Here is a 24,735-nt window from a genome sequence, read left to right as displayed (position 1 = left end):
ATGTCCAGGGCAGGGATGGCAGCACAGTGAACTCGGGGTGAAATGAGGCACCACCTGCCTGGGTACTCATTCTGGACTGAAGCAGAACCCAGGCTAAGGAAGCAGGTTAACAAGCAAGTTCAAATGCAGTGCCACAGGGAGGGGGAGGAGTCCCGTGACTGTGCAGAGAGGTCAAGAGTTCCGGCAGCAGGTGAACGCCCTTGACCCCCTTCTAGTGATGACTTCTGTTTCCGACTCTGCCTGAAGCCTGCACAGCAGTGCGCTAATGAAACGAGCCGCATGGATGTTTGTTTCAGTAACACAGAGACAAACGCTTTCGGCAGACGCACTCTGGAAATGGCGATCCTGAAGGCTGTGTTCAGGGGCATTCCCTCCATCCTTCCCAGTTCTGTTTCTACTTCAGGTGTTTGGAGTTAAAGCAAGCCAATATTATGTCCTCCTAAAATGTTTCTCTTACGCTTTCAATATTAGTGACAATGGACACATTTCTGATTCACTCAGAAAGCTGTGTTCTTCAATTCAGTCCATCTGCACAACCCCCGTTCTCTCCATCGAAGCCACCTCCCAGGGCCAGGCGGCTCCTGGCTCTTCCAGAAGCGCAGGCTGTGGACGCCGACCAGCAGGTCAGCCCAGCAGAGGTGCCAGGGAAGCAGTCTGGCTGTGCTGCTCACTTGGAAGCACGAATAGGACCAACGGCGCTGTTTTGATCAGGAATCCCATTCAAACCCACACCGCTTCCCTCAGGCTCCGTTCCCACTACACTTCCAAACCGGGACTGGTTTACCCCCTGCATGAAATCCAGCTTGTGCCAGGTTTTTAAAAAGAATTACACTCAGAAACTTAAAAAATTCTAAATTACACACTTTCAAGTTAAAAAGGTCGATCAGACTCCTCTTTCGTCTCAATGTGGCTTTTCATCTATTATCCCCCAGAGGAAAAAGATGCTGTTCGTGATTTTCTCCAGAAGAATAAGGGAAATTCAATAACTATCTAGGCCACCCATTCTAAGTGTTCTATGCCCTTGAAAAGTTCCCATTTCCCCCTGAAGACTAATTTCAGTCTCTTGTGTTGCCTTATTTTCACAGTATCCCCATCAAGGCATGCTGAGTTTGCATAAATGTCCCACCTCACACAATCTGCCACTCATAAAGCATTCATTTCAACTCAGACTGGCTTGACCACAGGAAACCTGACGGCAGGCAGGCAGATCCCAGCAGGGGAGGCCTATGTGGTCCTCCTTTATAACAAAAGCAAACAGGACCCAGTCTGTGGTAAAGGTGACTAGGGAGGCGTGCCAATCTTCATGTTTCTCTGATAACAATACCTCCAGAGGAGCACTTTGAAGTAAACAAGGATGCCAAAGGGCTCAGCTAAACAACAGACCCCGACGAGGCTGCAGAATTCATTGTCAGGTAGGGAGGAGGGGAAGACAGAAACAAGGAGAAACACAGGTGGAGGGTCTGTTAGGTAAGTGTGGAGCTCAGGGTCATGAAGAAATCGTAGGAAATTTACGGGGTGGAAAGGCAGCTCTCCAACAATCACTCAAGTACAAGGTAGGTCCTGAGAGATTTTCCTTAGGAAAATACTTTCTGTGTCATATGAGTTTCTTTTGAGAATCATCATTCCTGCTACTCCTAACAGACTATTTTTTTACTAAGCTATCCACGGTCATTTGCAAAAGCTTATCTCCCTTCGTTCAGAGTTCCAACGTGGCACTAGTCATGTCTCAGCCTGCTCAGAGTTCACCTCTCTGCTGATTACATCAATGCCCAATGGGGAACTAGTCACAATAAAAACACTGTCAAGCTTGCCAGTGTGAACTGGTTGCAAGATGTAACAGCAGCACAGTTATAAACTTAATTTCCTTGAAATCTGACTGCTTTTCAACCTTCCCAAGTAAGAATGCTTTTCACTGTCCTCTCAAAAAGATGATAATAAAATAAGTTCTAGGAATTTAGGGTGGCTTTGAGAGTGTGATCCATGAGTCTGGGTATGTTCTCAGCTAAGGTTTTTAGCCATCAAGGTATTCACAGAAGACAATCACCCTAATCTAGCCAAGTGCCATTCCTCTTGCTTGCAGGCTTACTTGGATTCAATTTTGTCAAGTTTTCTTGGCCAGCTATGGTTAAGTTTCTTTTTATTTTTTCAAGAGAATGAGCTATCCATGTGACAGAGCCCCAGTAAAGAACTTGCCATCAGAATACTGCCTGAATGACTGCTTGAAGAGGATGTAGTGCCTGCGCTACCACTCACAAAGGGCCGTGTCCTCCTCCATATCCTGGCTCACTGCTCAGTGGTAACATGGTAAGAAATGCTAATTCTTTTAAGGGCAATGTGTTATTAAAGGTCAAGTCTATTAATATGGCTACACATCCTCTTATTTCCAGGTGGCCCTCTGAGAGCTTCACCTTCTTGCAGGTTTCAAGTTCAATTTCATCTGTGAGTCAACATCTAGAATCACAAGAATCAATGTAGACAATACACGTGCCTACGAGGCAATGGGAAAGAAGAATCCTATGTTGCTCTGTGCACTACTTAGTGCACGGAGCCGAGAAGATGTAGTTCAGGATGCTATTTAAAACCTCGATGCCAGTCACCAACACTAGCCAGAAGGGTGCCTGTCCGATGAGCCTCAAGGAGCTCACATAGCTCATGTGGCTACTCACCGATGCTGATCAGGTACCAGGTGAGGGGGCCAGACCCGGGAACGGAAAGGCTGCTGTCCTAGCTGCCGTTGTAGGTCCGGTGGGATTTCGGCCGTAGGGTTGGTCATGGCCAGTGTATGCCTTTTGGACCTATTTGCCAAGTACCTGCAACAAGCAGGAGCACATTTCATAGTAAAAAAAACAGCCAGGACTATTCCTCAGCAAGAAGCATTAGAAGTTAATGTAAAGCACTCCGGGTGGAATCGTGCCGGAGCTCTGAAAGGGCTCCACGGCGAACAGATCCCTGCAGGAGGAGTGAGGCACGTCCACCGCCAGCAGAAGCTGCTGACCGCTGGCGTGGCGGACCTGGGGCCTGCGAGCAGCCATGGAAGAGGAGAGCAGAGGCAGCTACAGAGAAGAATGATTTTCCTTCCACTCGACAGAAGAATCTTTTCCCTACTTATTAATTTTATTCTTCTTTTCCCCTCCAAGTTTCAAAAAATATAAGAGAAAATAAGCACTGAGGACCGTTCCTAGAGATGAGCCAAGGGAGATATTCAGAAGGTCCCCATGTCTCCGACCCCTGGTCCCCAGGTTTTGAGCTGGTCCTCACTCCAAGTCTCAGAAAACATAGCTTTCCATTCAGGGAGAGCAAACTCAAACCTCCCTTCCCCGGGCCCCAGACTGTATGTCAGCCATCAGAGAAGAGACTGATATTGTTCCCTGGGAATCAACCTCTCTAGAGGACAAGAAGTGAAACCACAAGAAATGCTTAGAATTCATGTTGTGGGGAAAATGCAAGACAAGAAAACAGAAGTTTCAAAAGCGGAAGAGTTGACGAGCTGCTGCCTTTAATCTGAAGATATTGGTCCCCTTCATCTGGTTAAACATTATTCCTTTCTGTCTCAAAACAAACGGGCATATTATCCTTTAAATGTTGGTCTAAAGAAGAAAAAAGGTGGGGCAGAAGGAAGAGAGTCCAAGAGGAAGACATAAAATGAAACACTGCCGTCTAATTAAAGCAGCCAGGCAGTTACGTTTCCTAGTTTCTCTTACCACACCAGCAGGACCCATTTACAATTTCACATACTGTTATCAGCAAACTACAGAAACAACAAAATCAAGAGGGGAAAAAGTTACAACTGTCCTTCTACTGGCTAAGCTGTGGGAGGAGCTGACCCGCTTGCCAACACCCCTGTTCTCCTCTCCCTCCACAGGGACCGGCTTCTGTTAGAACCGCACTCTCAGGAGCCAGCAACCATCAGGCTCTTAAAAAGTGCTCTTGTTTCATTCCTAACTACTTCGCCCACTTAAGATAAAACAGTTAACAGACTATAATTAATGGTATGTAAACTTGCAAAAGAGTAAGCCATTAGTGGTTTAATATCCATTTGATAAAGACACCTAAAGTTCCCCCAAGAGCCCATGAAAACTATTTTATTTCAACTTCCCTCAAGGGAAAAACATATAATCTTGAGGAACACCTGTATTTCTGGGAAAATACATGCTGAATTCTGGTCAAACCCCGCTCCCCAGAAAATAAGAATGACAACTCCCACAAGGGGGCATGGGTGGAGCTGAGGGCCATGGCTAATGGAACTGAGGTAAATGAACAGCACAGTGTGCCTGATGGTCACTGCTGTTTTCTGTGGATTAGGCATCGCTCAACAAGGTTCTGCAAACCATACATGTTTGCATCTGTCACTGGCCCGAACCGCATATTCTTTTCAAGCGAACAGTACCAGAGGTATTCATTCTCCCAGAAAGGAGGAGTCCAGGCCAGAGGTCCATGGCTAGCCTAGCTAGGATCACTATCATACCAAATCTCCAATTCCTGTTCGGTAAACAGTCCAGAGCAGGTAGGAGCAGGCGTAGTGCCTTGTGAACACTATGAGCTGCAATACGAAGGCAGGTGACAAGGAAGGTTGGAGGGAGGAGAGGAGCGTTCTTATGGTTCTTGCTGTCACTCGGGACTTCCAATGGCGTTTACAGAAATGAAATTTTCTGGGGAGTCTTCTGTTCCTTCTAGGTGGGAGGAACATGCCACCTGGCTTGAGCAGAGACCACACAAATGCTGAAGCTACACTGTACCCTCCTTGGGCAGAGGCGACCTTTCGCTGGTTGCAGGTGAGCCTGCCAGACGCCACATTACCTCTGCACAGCTTCCTGATCGGGCTCCCCGTCCGAGCTCTCCTCGTCCACAGGGGTAACTGCTGGCACTGCCTGACAGAGACAGAAAGGACAGGCTCAGGCTCTGCTGCTTCTCAATAGCTCTCATTCTGGAAACTGCCTAGGGAGTGGTCTTCCATTCATTTTCTTACTCACACAACGTTTCATAGGACCCCTGGGCTACACACAACTTTCAGATACCTTTCTATTTTTCCATTTTCACCTTGTTCAGGTGATTTTACTTTGGATTTCTTCCTCTGATTCATCTTCATTCATTCATTTATTTACCCAACAAATAGAATACCTACTACGTTCCAGGATAAAATGTAGTTCTGGCCCTCATTTTACAGTCTAGTGCAGGACAGAGACAAGTACACAGACAATTTCAAAACAGCAGGACCAAGTCCTCCCTGGGGCACTTGGGAGCGGAGGAAGGTGTCTTGGAGGAGGTGACATTCACCTGAGACCTGACAAGTGAACAGGAGCCAAGGAAAGGAGGAAGGAGTCACAAGCCTTTGAGGTCCTAGGTTCAGAGAAAGGAAAGCCTGCGGGTGCTTGGGAACCTGAGGATACAGCAGAAGCTGTGTACCTGGCTAAGAGGTGACCTAGGGTGCGTTTTCGTGCTATTTCCAGAGTTTAGATGTCTTTAACTCCAGAAAGGCATGAGGGTTTTTTAAAAGTACATTTTAGTACATAATGTAATTGTGCAGTTGCAATTCAATGCTTTCTTTAAAAAAATCTTCATCCAAGGATATGTTCTTATTGATTTGAGAGAGAGAGAAAGGGAGAGAGAGAGAAACATTGATCGATCATTTGCCTCCCATACATGCCTCAAAAGGGATCAAACTCACAACCTAGGTATGCGCTCTGACTGGGAATTGAACCTGTAACCTTTTAGTGCACGGAAAGACGTTCCCACCAACTGAGCGACTTGGCCAGGGCCGCGATTCCACGCTTTAAGTAGCTGTGACCCACCACCACTGTACGTGAAATGAGAGCCTCCACAGCATGCATTCCTGTGGCTCTCCCCACTGCTATGGACTGGACATCATGCATTCTTGACAGCTATGCACAGGGCTCACATAGTCACCAGGCCTCAGGCACAAGAGCAAAAATCATACTTAAATTAGGAGCATTTTATGAAATGGATAATTATAAACCAAAACAAAGAATCTTTGGAGTAATTCCATTGTTTGAATGCTTCTAGGGTTTCCAGGTCCCTTCTTACAAGTTTATAAGGCCTGGAGTAACAGGACTGAGAAGGTGGCGGCTATGGGGGTACAGGAGAGGAGCGCCGTGGCCAGGGATTCCTGGCGTTGCATACCACATTAAAACTTTATTTTGAGGAGGTGCAGTGGTAACCCACTGAAGGATTTCAAGGAGGGACATGATGTTCTAAGATCTGTATTTTAGAAAGCTCGTGCACGTTAGCCGCAGAGTGAAAAGTGGTGGTGGCAAGCCAGTTAGGAGGCCACTGTATTAATTTAGGCCAAGGATGACAGTGGTTTAAGGAAGGGCAGTGAAATGGACAGAAATAAGGCATTTACCTTACAGGCACTCGGAAATAATTTGATATGGGAAATGAGGGAGAGGAAGACTTAAAGATAAAGCCCACATTCCTGGCCAGTCTAATCAGGAGATGACAGTGCTTTCACGGTCACTCAGGACGAGACACAGGTTTAATGGGCAGGCCAAGGTCGTTTGGGGACATGCTGGACTAAAACTGTGAGTGTCTGTGGGACACCAACTAAATATGTGCAGTAGGCAGGCATGTATATCTATGCAGACGCATCCACAAGAGCATGCGGGGCTGCAGAAGCACCTGGTAACAAAAATTATGGGAGTGGACAAGGCCACCCAGACAGGGTATGTAAAAAGAAATGGAAATAGAGCCTAAGATAAAAGTCGGGGTTTCACCAATTTCAAGGAACAAGCACAAAGGAAAACTGAAAAGAACCAAAGAAAATATTTCAAAAAGAAAATGGTCAACAGTGACTAACACAGTTGGGAGGTCCAGAAAGACAAAAGTTAAAACTGTCCACTGGATTTACCAACAAAAGTTTGTTACTGATCTTTGCAAGAACAGCTCCAATGGGCAGAGCAAGTCCGTCCACCTCCCTCAAAGCTGTCCGCCTGGCCCTCACAGCCTCCCTGACCCTGCTCTCTCCGATGCGTCTGCCGCCTATCAGTCCCTGGGACTCACCCCAGCCCTTAATCACATGCGGCCTTGCGCTATTCCAGTGGTTCAGCGAGGCCAGGAACTGTAAACATGATTCTTTCCTTTTCCAGACCTGTGCCAAGCCACAAACTTGTGGGACTAATCCATGACAAGGTAAGTACAGAAATTGAGCAAGATTTTAAAAATCTTAAAAATAGAAGGTAATATTTTAAAGAGTTATGGATATAATAAATATCCAATCTTATGGTACTACGAGATTGAATGAACAAATGAATGAATGAATGAATGAATTTACCCAGGAGAGGAAAGTAACTGGAAATAAACAACCCAGGGCGAGGGGTGGGGGTAACAATCTTTTAATGTAACCGTCATATACAAGAGATGGGACTGAGGGATGCCAACTGACTAGGCTAGACCTTGGGAAAGCCAATCAAGTGCTAAACCCAAAACGCAAGGCAGTGCTAATCAAAGGAGAAATGGTGCATAGAAGGTAATATTGGAAACCAACCTAAAGAGCAATTTATTCCAGAGAAAACTGTTAGCATGTGCTGCCCTCTGGCCGAGAGGAGTTACCTATGGGAAGGCGCCTCCAAACTGAGGGGTGGCAGATGCACTTAACTAGGTGTAAGTGGTCCGTGAGGATGAGGCTCTCTGGGAGCAGGCTTCAGTGTAGAAATTATTTGGTTAAGAAAAGAAGTTAGCCAAAAAATAAGACTGGAAAATTCTACTAGCCTGAGGAAAATGTGATTACATTGAACACCCTAAGTTTAGAGAAAGAGGAAATTCAGACATTTAGGTTGGAAAGCCTCTTTTCCCACCCTATGCTCACAACCTCTTTATCAAAAATCTCGGAGAGAGTAAGCTGGGCTCTGTGCTGCTACTCACTGGTGTCATGGTGACAAGTGGGGAGGGTCCCCGTGGGCGCTTCAGCAGCTGCTGGGCATGTAGTTGGATGTTGGCTCCTCCATCTGAAGCCCGTCGGCCAAGGGGACCCATTCCATTTAGCAGCTGGAGGGGAGGCGGCTGTAACAGGGACTGCTCCTGTCGGGAGTGGAGTGGGAAGGACAGGTGGATGAGGCAGGGGGAGAGGAGGAGAGGAAAAGAAGTGCTCTCATCCACTGACGTTAAGGACCCTTGGTTGTGATGGAGACTAGAGAAATCTTCCCTCACACCCAGATGCTTTCTTTCTCTACAAAGACACCCTTAAATCCTGGAAGGTCTCTCAGTCTCTTAAAGAAGTTGAAATGTGTTTCTTTTGGGCAAGCCCTCTCCCATATCCAGGTACCTTGTACTCAAGCTGCCCAGTTGGTTGCAAATTTTGCATGGGCAACAGGTTGTGCATGAAGTTCATGTTAGGGGCCACCTGAAGGAATGGAGCCTGCGGGTTGACTCCAGGAAAGCCAGGTAGGAGCTTCTGCAGATCGTCCATAACTTCCATGCTAAAAGAAACAGGATGACAGAGAAGTCTGGTTAATATTCTTTTTTTTTAAGGTTTTTTGTTTTTTAAAATATCTTTATTAAGAGTATGACAGATACCTTTCTTTTATCCCCCCCATTGAACCCCTTCTACCTGGTTCCTGCCCTGTCCCAGGCCTTCACCACCCTATTGTCTGTGTCCATAGGTAATGCACATATGCATATAAGATCTTCGATTAACCTCTTCCCACACCCCCCTCACCCCTTCCCTCTGAGATTTGTGGCCCCACCCCATAACAAAGAAACAGAATTTCCGGAGGATGAGGCCTAGAAATTAGGATTTTAAAAAAATTCCCAGGTGATTCTAATGTGCAGCCAAGGTTGAGAACCACTGTATTAGGTAGAGCTGTTATGTCTCCTGGAATTGGTAGAGTGGCCTTGTGTAGTAGGTGTTCTCTAGGGCCCAATGGCTCAGTCTCCCCAGTCACCTGAGCTGGGCACTCTAGGTGCACCTCTGTGTGGGCTGTGTGCACAGTCTTGTTGTAGTTGAGCACTGAGAGGAACTGACCTCCAGGCCAATCGGCTGTGAGGACCAGCTGTGACTACAGTGGAAGAGCTGCTGTGCAGGAGACACCCTGTGGAGCAGGACTTGCTTCAGTGGGGCTTGGTGCTCACTGAGTCTGCCTCCTGAGTGTGTGGCTTGTGGATGTGTAGAGTTGTAATCTGCTATGGTCTGAAGCTGTCCACAGGGTGCACTGGCTCTGGGGCCTCCCGGGAGGTGCAAAGTCAGCCACTGCCTGGGGCCACCCGGCAGGAGCTACAGAGGGATCTGCAAAGTTTTCCTATTTGTATTGGGTTTGGAGGTGCCCAGGTAAGGCCCAGCTGTGAAGGAAGGCAGGCTGGTGATAGTGCCAGGTCTTGGGTCTCTTACTGATAGATATGGGGCACAATGACACCAGCTGCTGTTTTTTTTTTGAGAGATTTTAGCAAAGTTTGAGCCAGGACAGGCCATTCATATGGAAAAGCTGCTGAAAAGCTTGGGTAGGGCTGCAAATTGGATGGGGCGGGGTCTTAGGAATCACCAGGGTGGAGTGAACAGTGTCGGCCACGATGATGGAAACTGAGAAATGGCTGCTCATTAGCTCTGTAACGGGGGAGGTCCCAGCATAGCAGCAATGACCCCTGAGAGCACCCTGGTCTGGGAGAAAGCCTCCCGCCAGTTCCTGACCCAATACCAGACAGTCCAATTCCTCCTCCTATGTCCCTGGATTCCCCCAAAGCTGCCACCTGGTGCTGGAGCTCAGAGGAAACAGGACCTTGTAAGTCAGTACAAAGGCTCTTTAAGAGGAACTGCTGGGTCTCCAGCAGCCTCTGTGTTACTCAACCACCATCCTGGCTGGTTTTTACAGCCCAAAGTTAGGGGGACTTCTCTGCCCAGCTCTGGAGCCCTGGGTTGGGGGTTTGGTGTGGGGCTGGGACACCCTGCTTCTTACAGGAGGCCTTGGAGACCTCTCCCAATTAAAAAAGGCCACAGCCCGTCCGGCACCTCTGCCCATCCCAGCAGCCGTGATGTGCTTTCTTCTTTACTTCTCTAGTTGGACTTCCATTCAGCTGGTTTGAATGATGGCTGTTGTCTGTTTAGTTGTAATTTTGATGTGGTTGTGGGAGGTGGTGAATACTGGTGTTTACCAATGCCGCCATCTTTTCTGGTTAATATTCTTACTCAAAAGTGTTATATCCCCAAACTGATGAAACGGATAAGTTCAGTATAATTTATTATATATTTTTCCACTTTCCCTGCAAATTTGTATTTCTCTCTAAGATCCCAAAGCAAGAAGTCCAATGTGTGGAACCTGGCTGCCTGCCACTTTACTGTTTGGAACTGGGGACTGCTATTTTTTATTGACCACTCATGTGAAACCAACAGCTCTGAGCCCTGAGGAAATACTGGCACCGGTCCAGCTCGGGCCTGCACAGTCTGGAGGTGAACAGCACATTTCTGGAGGACATAGGCCACCCACTAAAACCTGGCTGCCTGGAATAGCAACTCATTCACCAGGGAAAGAAGGCAATTCCTCCCGTCAGTGCTGGCAGCACAGACACGCCGCGATGTGCAAGGCTGTGATGCTCCTGCAGTGGGACTCACAGCACACTGTAAACCAAGAGGTCTTTCCACTAGCAGGGCGACACTGCGGACACAGCCTTTGGAGCCAGAATGTTCCCCTGCTGCCTGTATGAATGTAGGCCCAGAATGAGAAACCTAAAGCAAGCCGATCAGCAGGCCTGGGGATCTTTTTCTGGAAATCACTCAGAGAAAAGAGGTATTTATAAAACAAAACAAACACAAAAAACAAAACAACTAGCTTTACGCCTAGTTGAACTCTCAAGAGAACTCTCTGACACAACCTTCTCTTCTCTACTCAGTAGAGAGAATATCCAGAAAAGATGAGAGGGTATTTTTAATGTTGAGTCTTCAAATGTAGAACAAAAAAGGAGAGAGCCAGCCTTTAGGACATCTCCCAGGTGGGAGGGCATCAGGGACATATGGAAGGACTATTTTGGGAAAACACTTTGGGTAACTGGTACTTATTCAGTGTGGTTTTTGATTTTTGTTTCCTTAATTTAATTTGTAACACAGATAAATCACACCATATCCTTTGTCCTCACTTCCAAGATGAGTCTTGCATTAGGACACGTAGCGGCCATCTCTCAAAGCTGTCAGACGAACTGTGAGAGGCACTTTCACGTGACTTAGATCAGAAGACCTCAACCTTTGCAGACACAGAGACTATCATACTCTTCACCACAATGTTGCGATTCATTGGCATGATGGTGGCTACTGGCCCACCAGCCACTAGGGCAGCGGTTCTCAACCTGTGGGTTGCGACCCCTTTGGCGGTCGAACAACCCTTTCACAGGGGTCGCCTAAGACCATCCGGCATATCAGATATTTACATTACAATTCATAACAGTAGCAACATTACAGTTATGAAGTAGCAACGAAAATAATTTTATGGTTGGGTCACAACATGAGGAACTGTATTTAAAGAGCCAGAAGGTTGAGAACCACTGCACTAGGGGCAGCTCTGTAATATTTTTAGCAAATCAAATCTGGTCTACCGGGGACCCTGAGTTGGGTTACAAACAGGTCTTGGCCACCGGATTAGTTTTCATCTGGGAGATACAATGAAGTAGGAAAAATGCACTGGTGGGAACTCAGTCAGGTGGGACTTCTTGGCCCTGAGGTTAATTAGGGCTCAGACACTCACCGGGGGTCAGCCACACCCACTGTGTGCCTCCTCATTGACAAATAGCGAACCAATGCTTCAGGGGAAGGCTCTTCACCCTCATCACTGTCCAAGTTCACTGTCCCATCCGGCTGAGGTGAAGGAAAACACAACTGAATTAGACATGAGAAGTAATCAGAAATAAAAGTAAGGCAAGGAAGCAAGAATATGGGAAAGATTTCAACTGACAACGATCAGAGATCGCCACTTGCCTCCACAATCTGGTTCTCTGGGTTGATCAGCTGCACCTGCGGAACGCTGATGTTCATAGTGGTACCCGCCTGCTCCGCCTGGAGAGAAGTACATACAGATACACACATACTATAAACACTAGAGGGAAATGATAACCTTTCAAAGTGTTCTTTTTATTTTTAATCCTCACCTGAGGGTATGTTTTTATTGATTTTAAGGAGAGAGGAAGAAAGAGAGAAACATGTGAGAGAGAAATATCCATCGGTTGCCGCCCATACACGCCCCAGACCAGGGACCAAACCCGCAACCTAGGTATGTGCCCTGACTGGGAATCGAACTCACAACCTTTTGGATGACGCTCCAACCAACTGAGTCACACAGCCAGGGCTCAAAGTATTCTTGATTGCTAAAGTCTATGTTTCTACCTCTGAGTCTTTGGTTCCTTAGAAGCTATATTAAGAGAGTTGTGTGTTTCTGTTTTTGTTTTTTGTTTTTTTAGAAACAACAGTCTCAATGATTTGCTGCTTCTTAAAAACAAAAAAAACAACCACACCCTGCAAATAGAGTTGTCTACCTCAAGTACGTAAAGACCCTTCCATCCTCTCTAAGAAAGGTTCCAATCTTTGCTTGATCTCTGGACTTAAGAATTCCTGAGCAGTGGCTAACCACCCTCCGCCCCGTCCCCAAATGTTACTTGTCCTGAATCAGGTCACAGGAATCACTGCCCACCTGGATACTGACTGGTGCTTGAAAGGCCATGGCTCGGGGCATGCTGGGAGGTCCTCCGACATGCAGGGTTTTATGTCTCTTATGTCGATCGCACAGCAGATGGTAGATTGCACTATAGTGATCATAGGCATCTGTGCTTAATGACTACCAAGAGAGAAAGGAAAGAGTAAAAACCCTGGTGAAACGGCATATCAATGACCAAACTCTCTCAATAGTAACATTACCAGACCAAAGCATCTCTGTTCCAAGACCCAGAGAGGGGCAGAGGAAGAAGGGGAAGGAAACAAAAAGATCAAGTTTCTGCTGGTCACCAGATGGGAGGGGTGGGTGAAAAGGATGGGATTAAGAAGTACAAATTGGTTGTTATAAAATAGTCATGGAGATGCACAGCACAGCATAGGGTAGATAGTCAACAACACTGTAATGGTATCAGACGGGTATTAGACTTACTGGAGTAATCACTTCGTAAGTTATATAAATGTCTTATCTCTATCCTGTACACCTGTAACTAATATAATGTATATCAACTATAATTGAAAAATTAAAAAAATTATTTAAACAAAAAAGACCCAAGTTCCCAAGAAGGAGAAAACATTTAAAAAGGCAGCCCGAGGGAGTATGGCCACACCTCCCTTTGCTCTCCATTCCTTTAGAGATACCTGTAGTGTCCGCTCTCTGTCCAGTCCAATGTCCTCCATGGCCAACAGGACATCCTCATTCAAAACGTCTACCTGTCTTTCTTCTTTTATCTGTCGGCATTCAGCTATTAACTGTAACATTAAAAAAAAGGTAAGCCATCAAACCCCAAATTAGCTATGCTAAGATGACATATCACATATGCATGTCACCCACAGCAAGCTGTTTCAGGCCCCTAGCTTGGGATATTTTTGGCTTCAGACAAAGCCCAAGCAATAAAGCCCCAGGGTAGCTGTGAGAAGACAAGATCCTCATTTTCATGAGCAACTCTGGGGTACCTGGGATGGCCACAATGGTTTAAATAAAGGTATGCTACAGGAGCCACTGAACTAGCACACTAGGCAAGAGGAAGAGACGTCCCCATGGTGGGTACGCTGCAGAACTGTGGGCTGTACTGTCTCAAAAGCCAAGAGACTGTGACTTGGGGGTAAGTAGTACAGAACTGGTCTCACTGTTCTCCATCAGCTGCTGGTTTAAAATCCCTACTTTCACTCCTTGCTTGATTATTACCCAATAGTTTCTGCCAGGGCTGCCTTTTCATGTCCTGGCCTGTTTACAATCTCATGCAAAAGAGGTTTCAGTAGTTCTGAGAAGAGTTCCCTAAGGCAAGTGGTGCTCACTCACCCTGTCAAAGTTGGGGTCGTTGTCCCCTAACTTCATCCACTTGTGTTTGCATATCTGCTCCATTGAGAGGCGCTTACTCGGGTCCAACACCAGCATGTGGCGGATCAAGTGCTCACATTCTGCAACAAAGAGCCTGTGTTTAACTCCGTGAGGGAGGTACCAGTGGTGCCCCCAGCGAGGCAAGGTGAGCAGGGAGATTTTCAAGTTCCTTGTTTCTCATTTGTCTCTCTTGCTCCTTGATCCTTACCTATGTCATTGCTTACTCCAGAAGGGACTGGCAAAGGTGGAAAGAGGTGGAGAAAAGAGAAATTCAAATCTGGTAGGCTGGTTAATACCCTCACTAAAAGTCTGGTTAGAAAAAGTCTCAGGATGATCCATAGATCTCATTTATTTATATTATGTATGGCCCCATTTAACACAATTAATGAGGGGATGAATGTCCTCAAAAGAGATTCAGTCTAGTATAAGGTCCTCAGAATGGCGAGTTCTTTTCTCCTACATGTATTGTTATGTGCACACTCATGCCCTGACTTTAGGAGACCAAACCTCTCTTCAAATTCAGGAATTGAACTTTCTAATGGTTCAAGTATGGGAGAGAGTGGCACGCATCTGATGCACACACCAGGACTCTCTGAGAACTTTGTAATCTTCTCAATGGTGTTTAAACATTCACAGGTGCATACAACTGGACTCTGAGCTATAGATTCAAATCAATAGTTATTTCGCTCTGGGAGCTCAGACTACATAACATATTGCTGAAAGAATAATAGATTCAAAATCAAGAAGCTTATATTTTTATTTCAAAACCATCCTCTAAGTTTTCTCACCCATAAGTTGAGGGTGTTGAGGATGATGTGGGAGTAGTGCCTGTGGTAAAGGTGGTGATGGTGATGATGATAAAAACAGTGGTAACACTTCTGAGCAGTTTACAATTATGATTTTCTCATTTAATCCTGATAGCAATCCTAGGAGGAAGGTACTATAGTCATTCTCATTTCAGAGATGGTAAAAATCTGGCACAGAGAAGTTAATAAACTTGTCCAGGCTCACATGGTAAGTCAGATTTCAAACCATACTGCTTCTGTACTACAGAGCTGTGGGAAGGACCCAAACTTCTGAAACATTCTTTCAACATCTTCATCCAAGACACCATCATCTCTCACTTAGACTATTGCAAAAGTTTCCTATATGGTTTTCCTGCTTCCATTCTTGCTCCATAAAGAAGCAAAGAGGCTATTTCTAAAACATAAATCTGGGCACATTACTACCTTGCCTGCAATTCCCCAAACTCTTCCTATAACCCTCAGAACAAACTACAAAGTCCTGGGCCTACAGTCTTGAGCCTCCGTCTCTGACTTCATCCCCTGGCATCTCCCTACTGGTGCACAGAACTCCGTCCAGCTGCACTGGCACGCTTCCTAGTCTGTGCGCATGCTTAACATACTCCACCGAAGGCCTCTGCACTTGCTGCTTCCCTTAGCTGCAATGGCTGCTCCTCTGACCTTTACATGGTTGGCTCCTTGTCATTTGGGTAAGAGCTTAAATGTCACTTGCTCAGAAGCTCTTCCCTGGCTACCTAAACTAGGCCTCCAGTCACTATTACAGTGATGGCGAACCTATGACACGTGTGTCAGAGGTGACACGTGAACTCATTTTTTTGGTTGATTTTTCTTTGTTAAATGGCATTTAAATATATAAAATAAATATCAAACATATAAATCTTTGTTTTACTATGGTTGCAAATATCAAAACATTTCTATATGTGACACGGCACCCGAGTTAAATTAGGGTTTTTCAAAATGTTTACATGCCGAGCTCAAAAGGTTCGCCATCACTGATCTATTACGTCACACTAGTTTTCTTCACACTAATGACTTCTTTGTGAAATCATCTTATTTATTTATTTACTTGTCTATTATCTAACTCTCCCACCACAATGTAAGGCCCATGTCTTTCCTACTGCTGTTTCCAGTACCAAACCTCTAATATCAAACATGGTTATTTACACCTACAGGAGCTGAATACATAGCTACTGAATATATGAACAAATAAGCATATATTGACTATTTACTCTAACCAAACAAGATTGTACTTGTGAAAATGCTTTTTTAACTATAAAAGTCTATAAAATATAGGTTAAAATTTTTTCTGTTTCTATTTCATTTTAACTGTCCTGAAAACAAAACTGGCCAGTGATACTAACAACAATAAACTACTGCTAATTTTAAAAGACTTTTTATATATAAGGTACTATGATTACCAAGTGTATTTCATTTAATCTCACAACAACTTTAAATTAGATACTATTATCAGCACCACTTATAAACAAAGAAGAAACAAGTTAACAAACTCAACACTGCAAAATAATGGCAGAGCTGGGACTTGAGAGCTATTCTTGACTTCCCTGTTAGATATCTTTACATGGATATAAATTCTGCTTCTCTATTTTTTCAGAGTAAATTCAACTCTGCAATCCCACAATTTCTACAACATTTGGCAAACACTATTCTATATCACCATGTTGAAAGGAATACAAAGAGTAATTAAGGCAAATTGCTCTTTAGTCTAACTTATAAAATACAACAAAGCAAAATTCCTATATTAAAATGATTTTTAGCAGGCATTAATTTGTTCTTGCTTTGTTACTAAAAGTATATTCAAATGCAGTGTAGATTCTAAAGCCTGAAGTTCCTACAGTCCTAAGAAATAGAGGAAATGCTATCTACAACATTAAGCTTCTATTAAAATTATGTTTCAAAGTAGCAAGAATAGACCCCACAACTGTAGCATCCGAATAGGTTATAAATATCACCAACACAAACCTTTATGGTCTGCAATTACTTGAGGAAAACAATGTTCTTAATTTAGAACGTTACTAAAGCTAAAGACCCCTGTGCAGGGAGAAGGTCTGGGCCTGATTCCAAATATGTGAAACTTGTTAGGGCCTCTAGGTGGCGCTCTTCCATTTCCTTTTGTTTTTCGTGCAGCATTTCATGCATAAAAGGTCACCACGTTGCTCCTGATTCAAAACCAAGGCAGAATGACATTCAATTATAAGCTTGGTTTAAAACAAATGTTAATCCTCACCTAAGGATATTTTTCCATTGGTTTTCAGAAAGAGTGGAAGGGGGGAAGGGGGGAAGGAGGAGAGAGACAGAGAAAGAGAAACATTGATGAGAGAGAGACACACTGACTGGCTGCCTTCGCACGCGCCCCAATCAGGGCCGTGGATTGAGCCTGCAACCAAGGTACATGCCCTTGACGGGAATTGAACCTGGGACCCTTCAGTCCATAGGCGGATGCTCTATCCACTGAGCTAGAGCAAAACAAACCGGCTAGGGCTAAAACAAATTTTTAATGACAATTTCCTTAAATACAAAATAAATCAACACCAACATAATATGTCCTGATTAGAAAACCTATCTAGTGCAATTGCAGGGTCTTGAAACTTACATCTAGTCATCTGTAACCACATTTTTGGTCTCAGATGCCTTGAAAAATCTCCAGAAAAATGCAAACAAGAATTTATACACAAAAATGGGAAGGTAATTTTAGGCTATTCAAGGAGCCCAGGAGGCATGCCACATTGTCTACATGTTCACAGGTCCCACGTTAAGAATTCTGGCTGCAGTAGCAATACCTAAAGAAAACAGCTTTTACCTTGTCTGCCCTACATAATATCCAGTACGTAAAAGAATGAAAGCTAATCCCTTTCATATGTTGCACAGAATGGAAAATATGAGAAAATGCAGAAAACTCGATATTTATTATCAACGCTTACTTCCTAAGTGTCATACATAGCTCATGAAATCAAATTCAAACTAGATTTGAATGCACCATTCTACATAAAACATGGGAAGAGAGTGAAAACAAAGGGAATAAAATGCTCACAAACCTAACAGAATCAATCATATGATCAACTTTTCCAGAAGTACTCTATTTTAATGTCAAAAATGGCTCTATCACTTGTTCCCGCACAAGAGGCAGCACCTTTGGTACGAATGAGGCGGAAGCATGCTGGGCAATGCAGGAATATGCTGCTCAGCTTGTGCATGCCAGAGGGGCAGCTCATGAGAGCCCAGCGTCTCTCTCGCCTCCGAGGTGAAAATCACTGTGGGCCCGTGAAAGCTGATCCGCCCAGGGCATGCGAACAGGGGGATGCGGCTCAGGCCTGCCCTGCCCTGCCGGGCGTGCTCCCAGACACCAGGATGGCTGTGGAGAGAGCTGCTGTGTGTGCATTAAGAAGGCCAGATCTTTCACTTCTTTTTTTCTCTTTTGACCTTGATAATAAACAACTTTCTCTAAGAGGCTGAAATATTTGGACTGAGGGGGTGAAAAATAATGGCCGGAGAAGGGGAATTAAAAACTAACTTCAAATTCTCCGAAAATACAAGTCTGTCTCCAGTGTCCAAGCTAGAAGAAGTAGCATCACTTAAAGAATTCCCCGACTAAAACTGTAAAATCACCTGCAGCAAGGTGCCAGGCAGTGAGGCTGACTTAGCCTGAGAAGAGGTGTAGGCAGGAGGGAGCATGCTGGCTATCCAAGCATCTGGAGGAGTTTTATAAAAAGAGACAAAGTGGCCCTAGCCGGCTTGGTTCAGTGGATAGAACGTCAGCCTGTGGACTGAAGGGTCCCGGGTTCGATTCCAGTCAAGGGCACATGCCTGGGTTGTAGGCTCGATCCTCAGTAGGGGGCATGCAGGAGGCAGCCAATCAATGATTCTCTCTCATCACTGATGTTTTTATCTCTCCCTCTCCCTCTCTGAAATCAGTAACAATATATTTTTTTAAAAAGAGAGAGACAAAGTGGATTTACACTGTGCTGCTGCTCTAGGGGAACCTGGAATAATTAGGAAGTAACAAGTTCAAATAAGGAAACGTCTTTCTAATTTAAATTAGAGTTGATCCGAATTACTAGGCCAGGGTCCTAAGTAAGGACCTGCGTGGGCCTCTTAAGGAAGGAGAGAGGGTAGTCAAGTGGGCAGGGTTACACCTGGAGCACAGCTAATTGCATCTATTTCACAGACAGGTGTTCTGAGCAAGATTTCACATGAAAAGCCGAGTCCAGAAACAGCTGGATAGAATGAACTCCTAGGTCCCCTTCCACTCTACAAACCACGTGAAAAGGGAGTGACTTGTCCTGTGAAACAGCATGCTTATCATCACTTGGAAATGTCTGGTCCCAGGTTGGCGTTGTCACAGAAGGCCTTCTAGCATTCGCTAGAGGAGAACTGGGAGTCCTTCAGGGTTGGAGACTGTTTCGCTGAGCTGTCTATCCCCGGGCCTACTATGGGACCTGGGAGGTAGCAGGCCCTCAATACTCCAGTTAAAAGAACACAGGACTAGATGACGACTGCTATAATTCCTTCAGGCAACTTCAATAACCGGAGTCTAAGAATCTGCAGCTGAATAAGCATTCTCCATGCTTCCAGCTAGGAAAACCAGACAACTATCATTTCATAGAAGATGAGATGAGGCACTCTTTTAGGAGAAAAGCCTGGATCAGATGATTTCCAAGGCTTTAGAATTCTTTGTCTCGTATAGGGGATACTTCCTTACTCATCTTTGCTGAGGCTAAATTGAGGAGGCAGCTGGATATGGGCATAGCTATAGCATCAAGGCTAGGATATAATAAACCAAGACGTTCGGCAGGTAAGTATTCTACATAAATCCTGTGGATTTAACTGAAAGTGTTAATAATACATCTTTAGCATGTTAAGAGAGTAAGAGTGAAAGACACATAGAAAAAAATAAAAAGAAACATAGGGAAGGAGGGGATGAAAGATTAAAAGAACAATTCTTCAAATATATTATTTAATAATTATTAATATTTATTGAATACTTACATGGTAGACAGAGCACTAAACTTTTTTTTAAGATTTTTAAACTTGGCTTTTAGAGAAAGGGGAAGAGAGAGGGAGGGAGGGAGAGGGGGGGAGAGGGAGAGAGGAGGAGAGGGGGAGAGAGAGAGAAAGAAACACTGATGTGAGAACAAAACATCGATGGCTGCCTACCAGGGACTGAGCCCTGGGCATGTGCTCTGACTGGGAATCAAACTGGCAACCTTTCAGTGTGAAACTTTTAAAGTTCATTTAATTTAAGTATTTAGTTCATACACCAACTCCTATAATTCATTATATTAATTTTATAGAAAAAGAAATTAAAAATCAGAGAAGTGAAGAAACTTGACCAGGATATAAATTCTGGTCAATCTTATGAATTCTTATCCCATCTAGTGCATAAAATAAATTAATTATTGATGTTTTAAGTAGTAGCCAGCATCCTATATAATAAAAGCCTAATATGCAAATCAACCTACCGGCAGAATGACCAGTCACTATGATGCACACTGGCCACCAGGGGGGCAGATGCTCAACACAGGAGCTGCCCCCAGCCCACAGGTCCCAGGCCAGCCAGGGCAGGTGCCAGTGGGGGCCCCCCAATCGCCCTGCCAGTTGCCCCGCAGACGTAGGCGACCGGTGGTGGCAGCAGGGGGTGGGGCCGGCGAGCAGGCGGCACCAGGCCAGCCAAGGCGGGTGCTAGCAGGGGCCTCCCGATCACCCTGCCGGTTGCCCCACAAATTGGCCCTGATCGCCGGCCAGGCCTAGGGACCCTACCCATGTACGAATTTCATGCCCTGGGCCTCTAGTGTCTTAATAAAAACAAATCAAATCAATTTCATTCCTCTTCTGACAGATCAAATGCCATTTAATCTCCACAGGTTTCATCATGGTAGAGTCACCTACAAGCCAAATTAATAAAAAATGGGCCCTATGCCAATTCATAGACGAGTGAGAACTAGTTGGAAAACAACGTTAAGGGAAGATGGCAAGTTGGACTAAGAAACTCAGAGAAGGCAGGAACACAATGGTGAGAACTAAATGCACTACAAAAGAAAGCACTTTGTTTCGTACTCGGCTTGCTTCATGGTGACGAAGACTATGATGGAAGGCTGAAAACAGGCCTCCCCAATCAAGGAATCACAGACAAGGGGAAGGGCTAAGTGAAAATTCCAGGAAGTAGATCATCAGAATCTTGAGGCTGATCCTATAATGGAGAAAATACCAACTGTCCCTTAAACCCTTTATGTGATGCCTAAGTGTGGGACATAGCAAAGCAGTCATTTCCAGCTCTGTGGGCAAAGGAGTGGTCTGAAAGAAGTGGAGTCACAGATTCTTTCTGACCACATAAAACTGCTAGGGGAACAGAAGACATCTGTGGCCAGGCGACCTGGGAAGAATGCAAGCAAGAAGCAATCACCCATGCATTATGCTAAATGAAATAAGCCAGTCAATGAAAGAAAAATACCACATGATCTCACTCATTTATGGATAATTAAGACCATTATAAACAGATGAACAAAAACAGATACAGAGGCAGAGCAACATCGAACAGACTGTCAAACTACAGCGGGAAGGCCAGGGAGGGTTGGGGGGTGGGTAAGAGATCAACTGAAGGACTTGTATGCATGCGTACGAGCATAACCAATGGACACAAGACACTGGGGGGCATGGGAGGCTAGGGGAAGGTCAAGGGGAGGAAAAAAAAGGAGACATATATAATACTCTTTGTAATACTTCAAGTAATAAAACAATTTAAAAAAAAGAAGAAGCAATCACCCAGGAAATGCATGTTTCTCACAGGTGCTTGGAGGAAAGTGTACTCATTCTAATAAACACTAGGTGTTCAAACACTTAGCCCAAGAGTTGTTTATTTTCAATAATTTTAACAAACTTCTTAATAATGTTTAATTCTCCAGAGCAATTCAAATTTCAAAGAGAGCTCTATTTTTCTCAAATCTCAAAATCCAAAAAGAAAACAAAAATAAATTGGCTACTAAATCTCTAAGACATGTTTCCCTGGAAAATGAGTAATTTAAAAAAAAAAAAGGTAAATGGAACTAAAGTCTTAGACTTTGCAGAACAAGGACACTGTGTAAACTGCTTGAATCTCATCCATTCATTTTATCCAGCTCAAGTACCAGTCTGGGGAGAACTGATACTAGTATAGGGAACACATAGAACAAGATTGATCCATGGTTGCAATGATGGAGCAACATAGCTTTGGTAAGAGTGTACGCTTTTCCTTTATATGTTCTGGACTTAACAAATGTTTGTGACCTGGAGTTCCTCTTCAATGCTACCTGCCTTTTCCAAAAAGAAAAACCATGCACAAAACATGCTGTTTTTCTTAATGAAAAGAAAATAAAGTTTGTCATACTGGTCAGATTCTGTCATAACATGGTTAAAATAGTGTGACTATTTTGTCACAACCCCTATATAAAAAGTGAAAAAGTAAATCAATAAGAAATGTGCTCTGACTGGGAATCGAACTGACAAGCTACCTTCTTTTGGTAAGAAGCTGGCCAGAGTTAGAATCCTCACTCTGCTGTGGACTAAGCCCTTGAAATGACATTTTTCATATACCCAAGGAAACCCTGTCATTGTCAGCTGTTAGCTGAGGTCAAACCTATTTTACACAGTGACTATTTTAAAACCTAAACAACAGACAAATAGTCTTGAAATAAGACATTTCTATGTATAAATAACACACACTGAATGTGCTATCCTATAGATGAATTCAGAGATTGCATAAATGTTAAATACAAAAATATACTAAATACCAGGGTTTTTTTTTCATTGCTGTTAACAATAAAAATTTTGTTATACTGGATATTGTTAGAACAATGGTGTTGTAGGGATTGGATGATTTTTACTCTACGAATTAAATTTGATACATGACGGACACACTAGAACTATATAAGCATTTCTAACTTGCACGTTAAGGGACTTTATTTGCAGTAATAGTCAATACTACAGCTTCACCTAAACAAAGAAAATACACAATCTTGGAATTAACTGTAATGGAACTTAATCCATAACAGTGCTGGTTACAGTAAGATGTGACTCATAAAATAAGCACATCTTACTATATCAGTTCCTCTAACACAATTGCACTGAGGAATAAAATGCCTTATTTTGAAACCTTTTCTTTCGGTTCTTTTGGGGAAAGAATGGGAGTCCCAGGACTGAAGTACTCAGTAAAAGTCCTAGAAGGATAATCAGCAAGAGATCAGACAAGAAAGTGGAGATTTTTAAAATTTAAATACAAATCCCAAGACCATCATTTCCTGCAAATTGTTATCAGAATGTTCTGGAATAGAAATAAAGTTCCTTATAACTACATCCTGTGAGGCATTTTCTGTGGATGAACAGAAGCCAAAGGGAGATAGATGGCTTGGCACAACTTAGCAAATGAAGATGGAGCTGATAAGAAAAGCTTCTATTAGGAATCAATAAACAGGCTGAGAGGCTTTCTCTTTGGTTTTAACAGTGTATCAACCTGAGATAGACTGAGGAGAAAAACAAATGTTTGACTCATGTATCTCAATTTATTAGAAAATAACACCTATTTCTTGAACTTTCCTAATTTTTAAGTTTTTCTAGGTGGCTGTAATGTTGTCAGAATTATAATCCCAAGTTAGGAGATACTGGCTGAAATGCTGGTGATGTCAGTATCTACCTCTAGCACCGAGCCACACTGTTATACTACAAGCTGTCCAATCTGCAGCTCACATTTTTTAAATAAAAGTTTGTTGCTTATACTATCATATCGTTATTCAAATATATGTTTAAGTCCTAATTTCAAATGAACAAAATTGTGGCTCAGTTTTACTTGATACTAACTTTTTTCAAGAAATAATCCAGAAAAAAGCCGGGAAGAGGAAAAGCTGCCCTGCTTGCTTGTCTGTCCGTGGTTTCTTGGAGGCTGTGTCTGACGCCAAAACAGCTGGGACCCAGCTGTCTGCGCTTATGAGCTGGATGGTGAGTGGCTATGGCCACCCTCACCCTGGTGCATCGCCAGCATACCTACCCCTGCAGGAGATAAACTGCACTCAGCTGAGTCTACAAGACTGAGAGGAGTTGGAGTGATTTGAAGTTGACTCACTGTAAAGGTTTAGTGAAGTCAAAATGTCTCAAAAAATCTATGGTGGTTCAGTGGTGGAGATGCAAGGAGATGATGACACTAAACATTTGGAAGTGGATTAAAGAGAAACTCATTTTTCCTTATGTGGAACAGGACCTGCGCAGCTATGATTTAGGTCCTGTTTAGGTCCATAGAGAGTTGTGATGCCACCAATGACCAGGCCACCAAGGGCGCCGCAGAAGCTATCTACACTAATAAAAGAGAAACATGGTAATTGGCATACGACCACTACCCTTCCCATTGGCTAATCAGGGAGATATGCAAATTAACTGTCAGCCAAGATGGTGGCCGGCAGCCAGGCAGCTGATGCGAACAGGGAGGCTTGCTTCCTTCAGTGACAGAGGACTCCAACGTTCCCCCGCCTGCCTTGCCGGCCTCTGAGCTTCAGTTGGAAACATTGTAACATTTATAGAAGATAAACAAAACCCCAGAAACCTCCTGTCAGTCAGCCGGGATCTCAGAGCTGGAGTCGCAACATTGTTTCGAATACAGAAAACAAAGGCCAGAAACCTGCTTTCAGCAGCCGAGCCTCAGAGAGAAAGCCGGCTCTCAGCTCCAGTGACAGCCATAGAAGGTAAATAAATGCCAGAATAAAAAAAAAAAGAAAAAAAGGAGAGGTTTGGAGCTTCAGTCGCCCGCCAGCCTGAAAACGGCCCTCAGCCCCTCACCCAGACTGGCCAGGCACCCCAGTGGGGACCCCCACCCTGAAGCAACAAGATGGCGGCTAATTTGCATACTGAAGGCAGGCGGCAGCAGGCAAGGCTGTCTGCGGTCTGGGACCCGGATCTGTGACCCTGCCGGGCAGGATCAG

At 44.3% G+C, this 24,735-nt stretch overlaps 1 protein-coding gene and 1 pseudogene across 2 annotated transcripts in view; one reads left to right on the top strand and one right to left on the bottom strand.

Annotated features, from left to right (window-relative positions):
• SIK3 (SIK family kinase 3) overlaps window positions 1-24,735 on the bottom strand; it is a 270,503-nt gene that overhangs the window by 22,443 nt on the left and 223,325 nt on the right. Inside the window, exons 7-15 of one of the 2 annotated variants that reach the window (XM_005856818.2) lie at window positions 13,938-14,056; window positions 13,277-13,387; window positions 12,618-12,761; window positions 11,909-11,986; window positions 11,679-11,788; window positions 8,279-8,432; window positions 7,879-8,034; window positions 4,798-4,868; window positions 2,667-2,810 (exon numbers count right to left, since the gene is read on the bottom strand). In XM_005856818.2, the coding sequence (XP_005856880.2) occupies window positions 2,667-2,810; window positions 4,798-4,868; window positions 7,879-8,034; window positions 8,279-8,432; window positions 11,679-11,788; window positions 11,909-11,986; window positions 12,618-12,761; window positions 13,277-13,387; window positions 13,938-14,056 (1,087 nt within the window). The remainder of the gene's footprint in view (window positions 1-2,666; window positions 2,811-4,797; window positions 4,869-7,878; window positions 8,035-8,278; window positions 8,433-11,678; window positions 11,789-11,908; window positions 11,987-12,617; window positions 12,762-13,276; window positions 13,388-13,937; window positions 14,057-24,735) is intronic. The other variant, XM_005856819.2, reaches the window with a different exon arrangement.
• The window catches only part of LOC102249459, a 4,389-nt pseudogene continuing 2,600 nt past the window's right edge, over window positions 22,947-24,735 (top strand).

This window comes from Myotis brandtii, unplaced genomic scaffold, assembly GCF_000412655.1.
Source record: "Myotis brandtii unplaced genomic scaffold, ASM41265v1 scaffold105, whole genome shotgun sequence".
Lineage (NCBI taxonomy): Eukaryota > Metazoa > Chordata > Mammalia > Chiroptera > Vespertilionidae > Myotis > Myotis brandtii.
The sequence above is the reverse complement of the archived record's forward strand: the minus strand, read 5'-3'. Positions and strand labels throughout refer to the sequence as shown.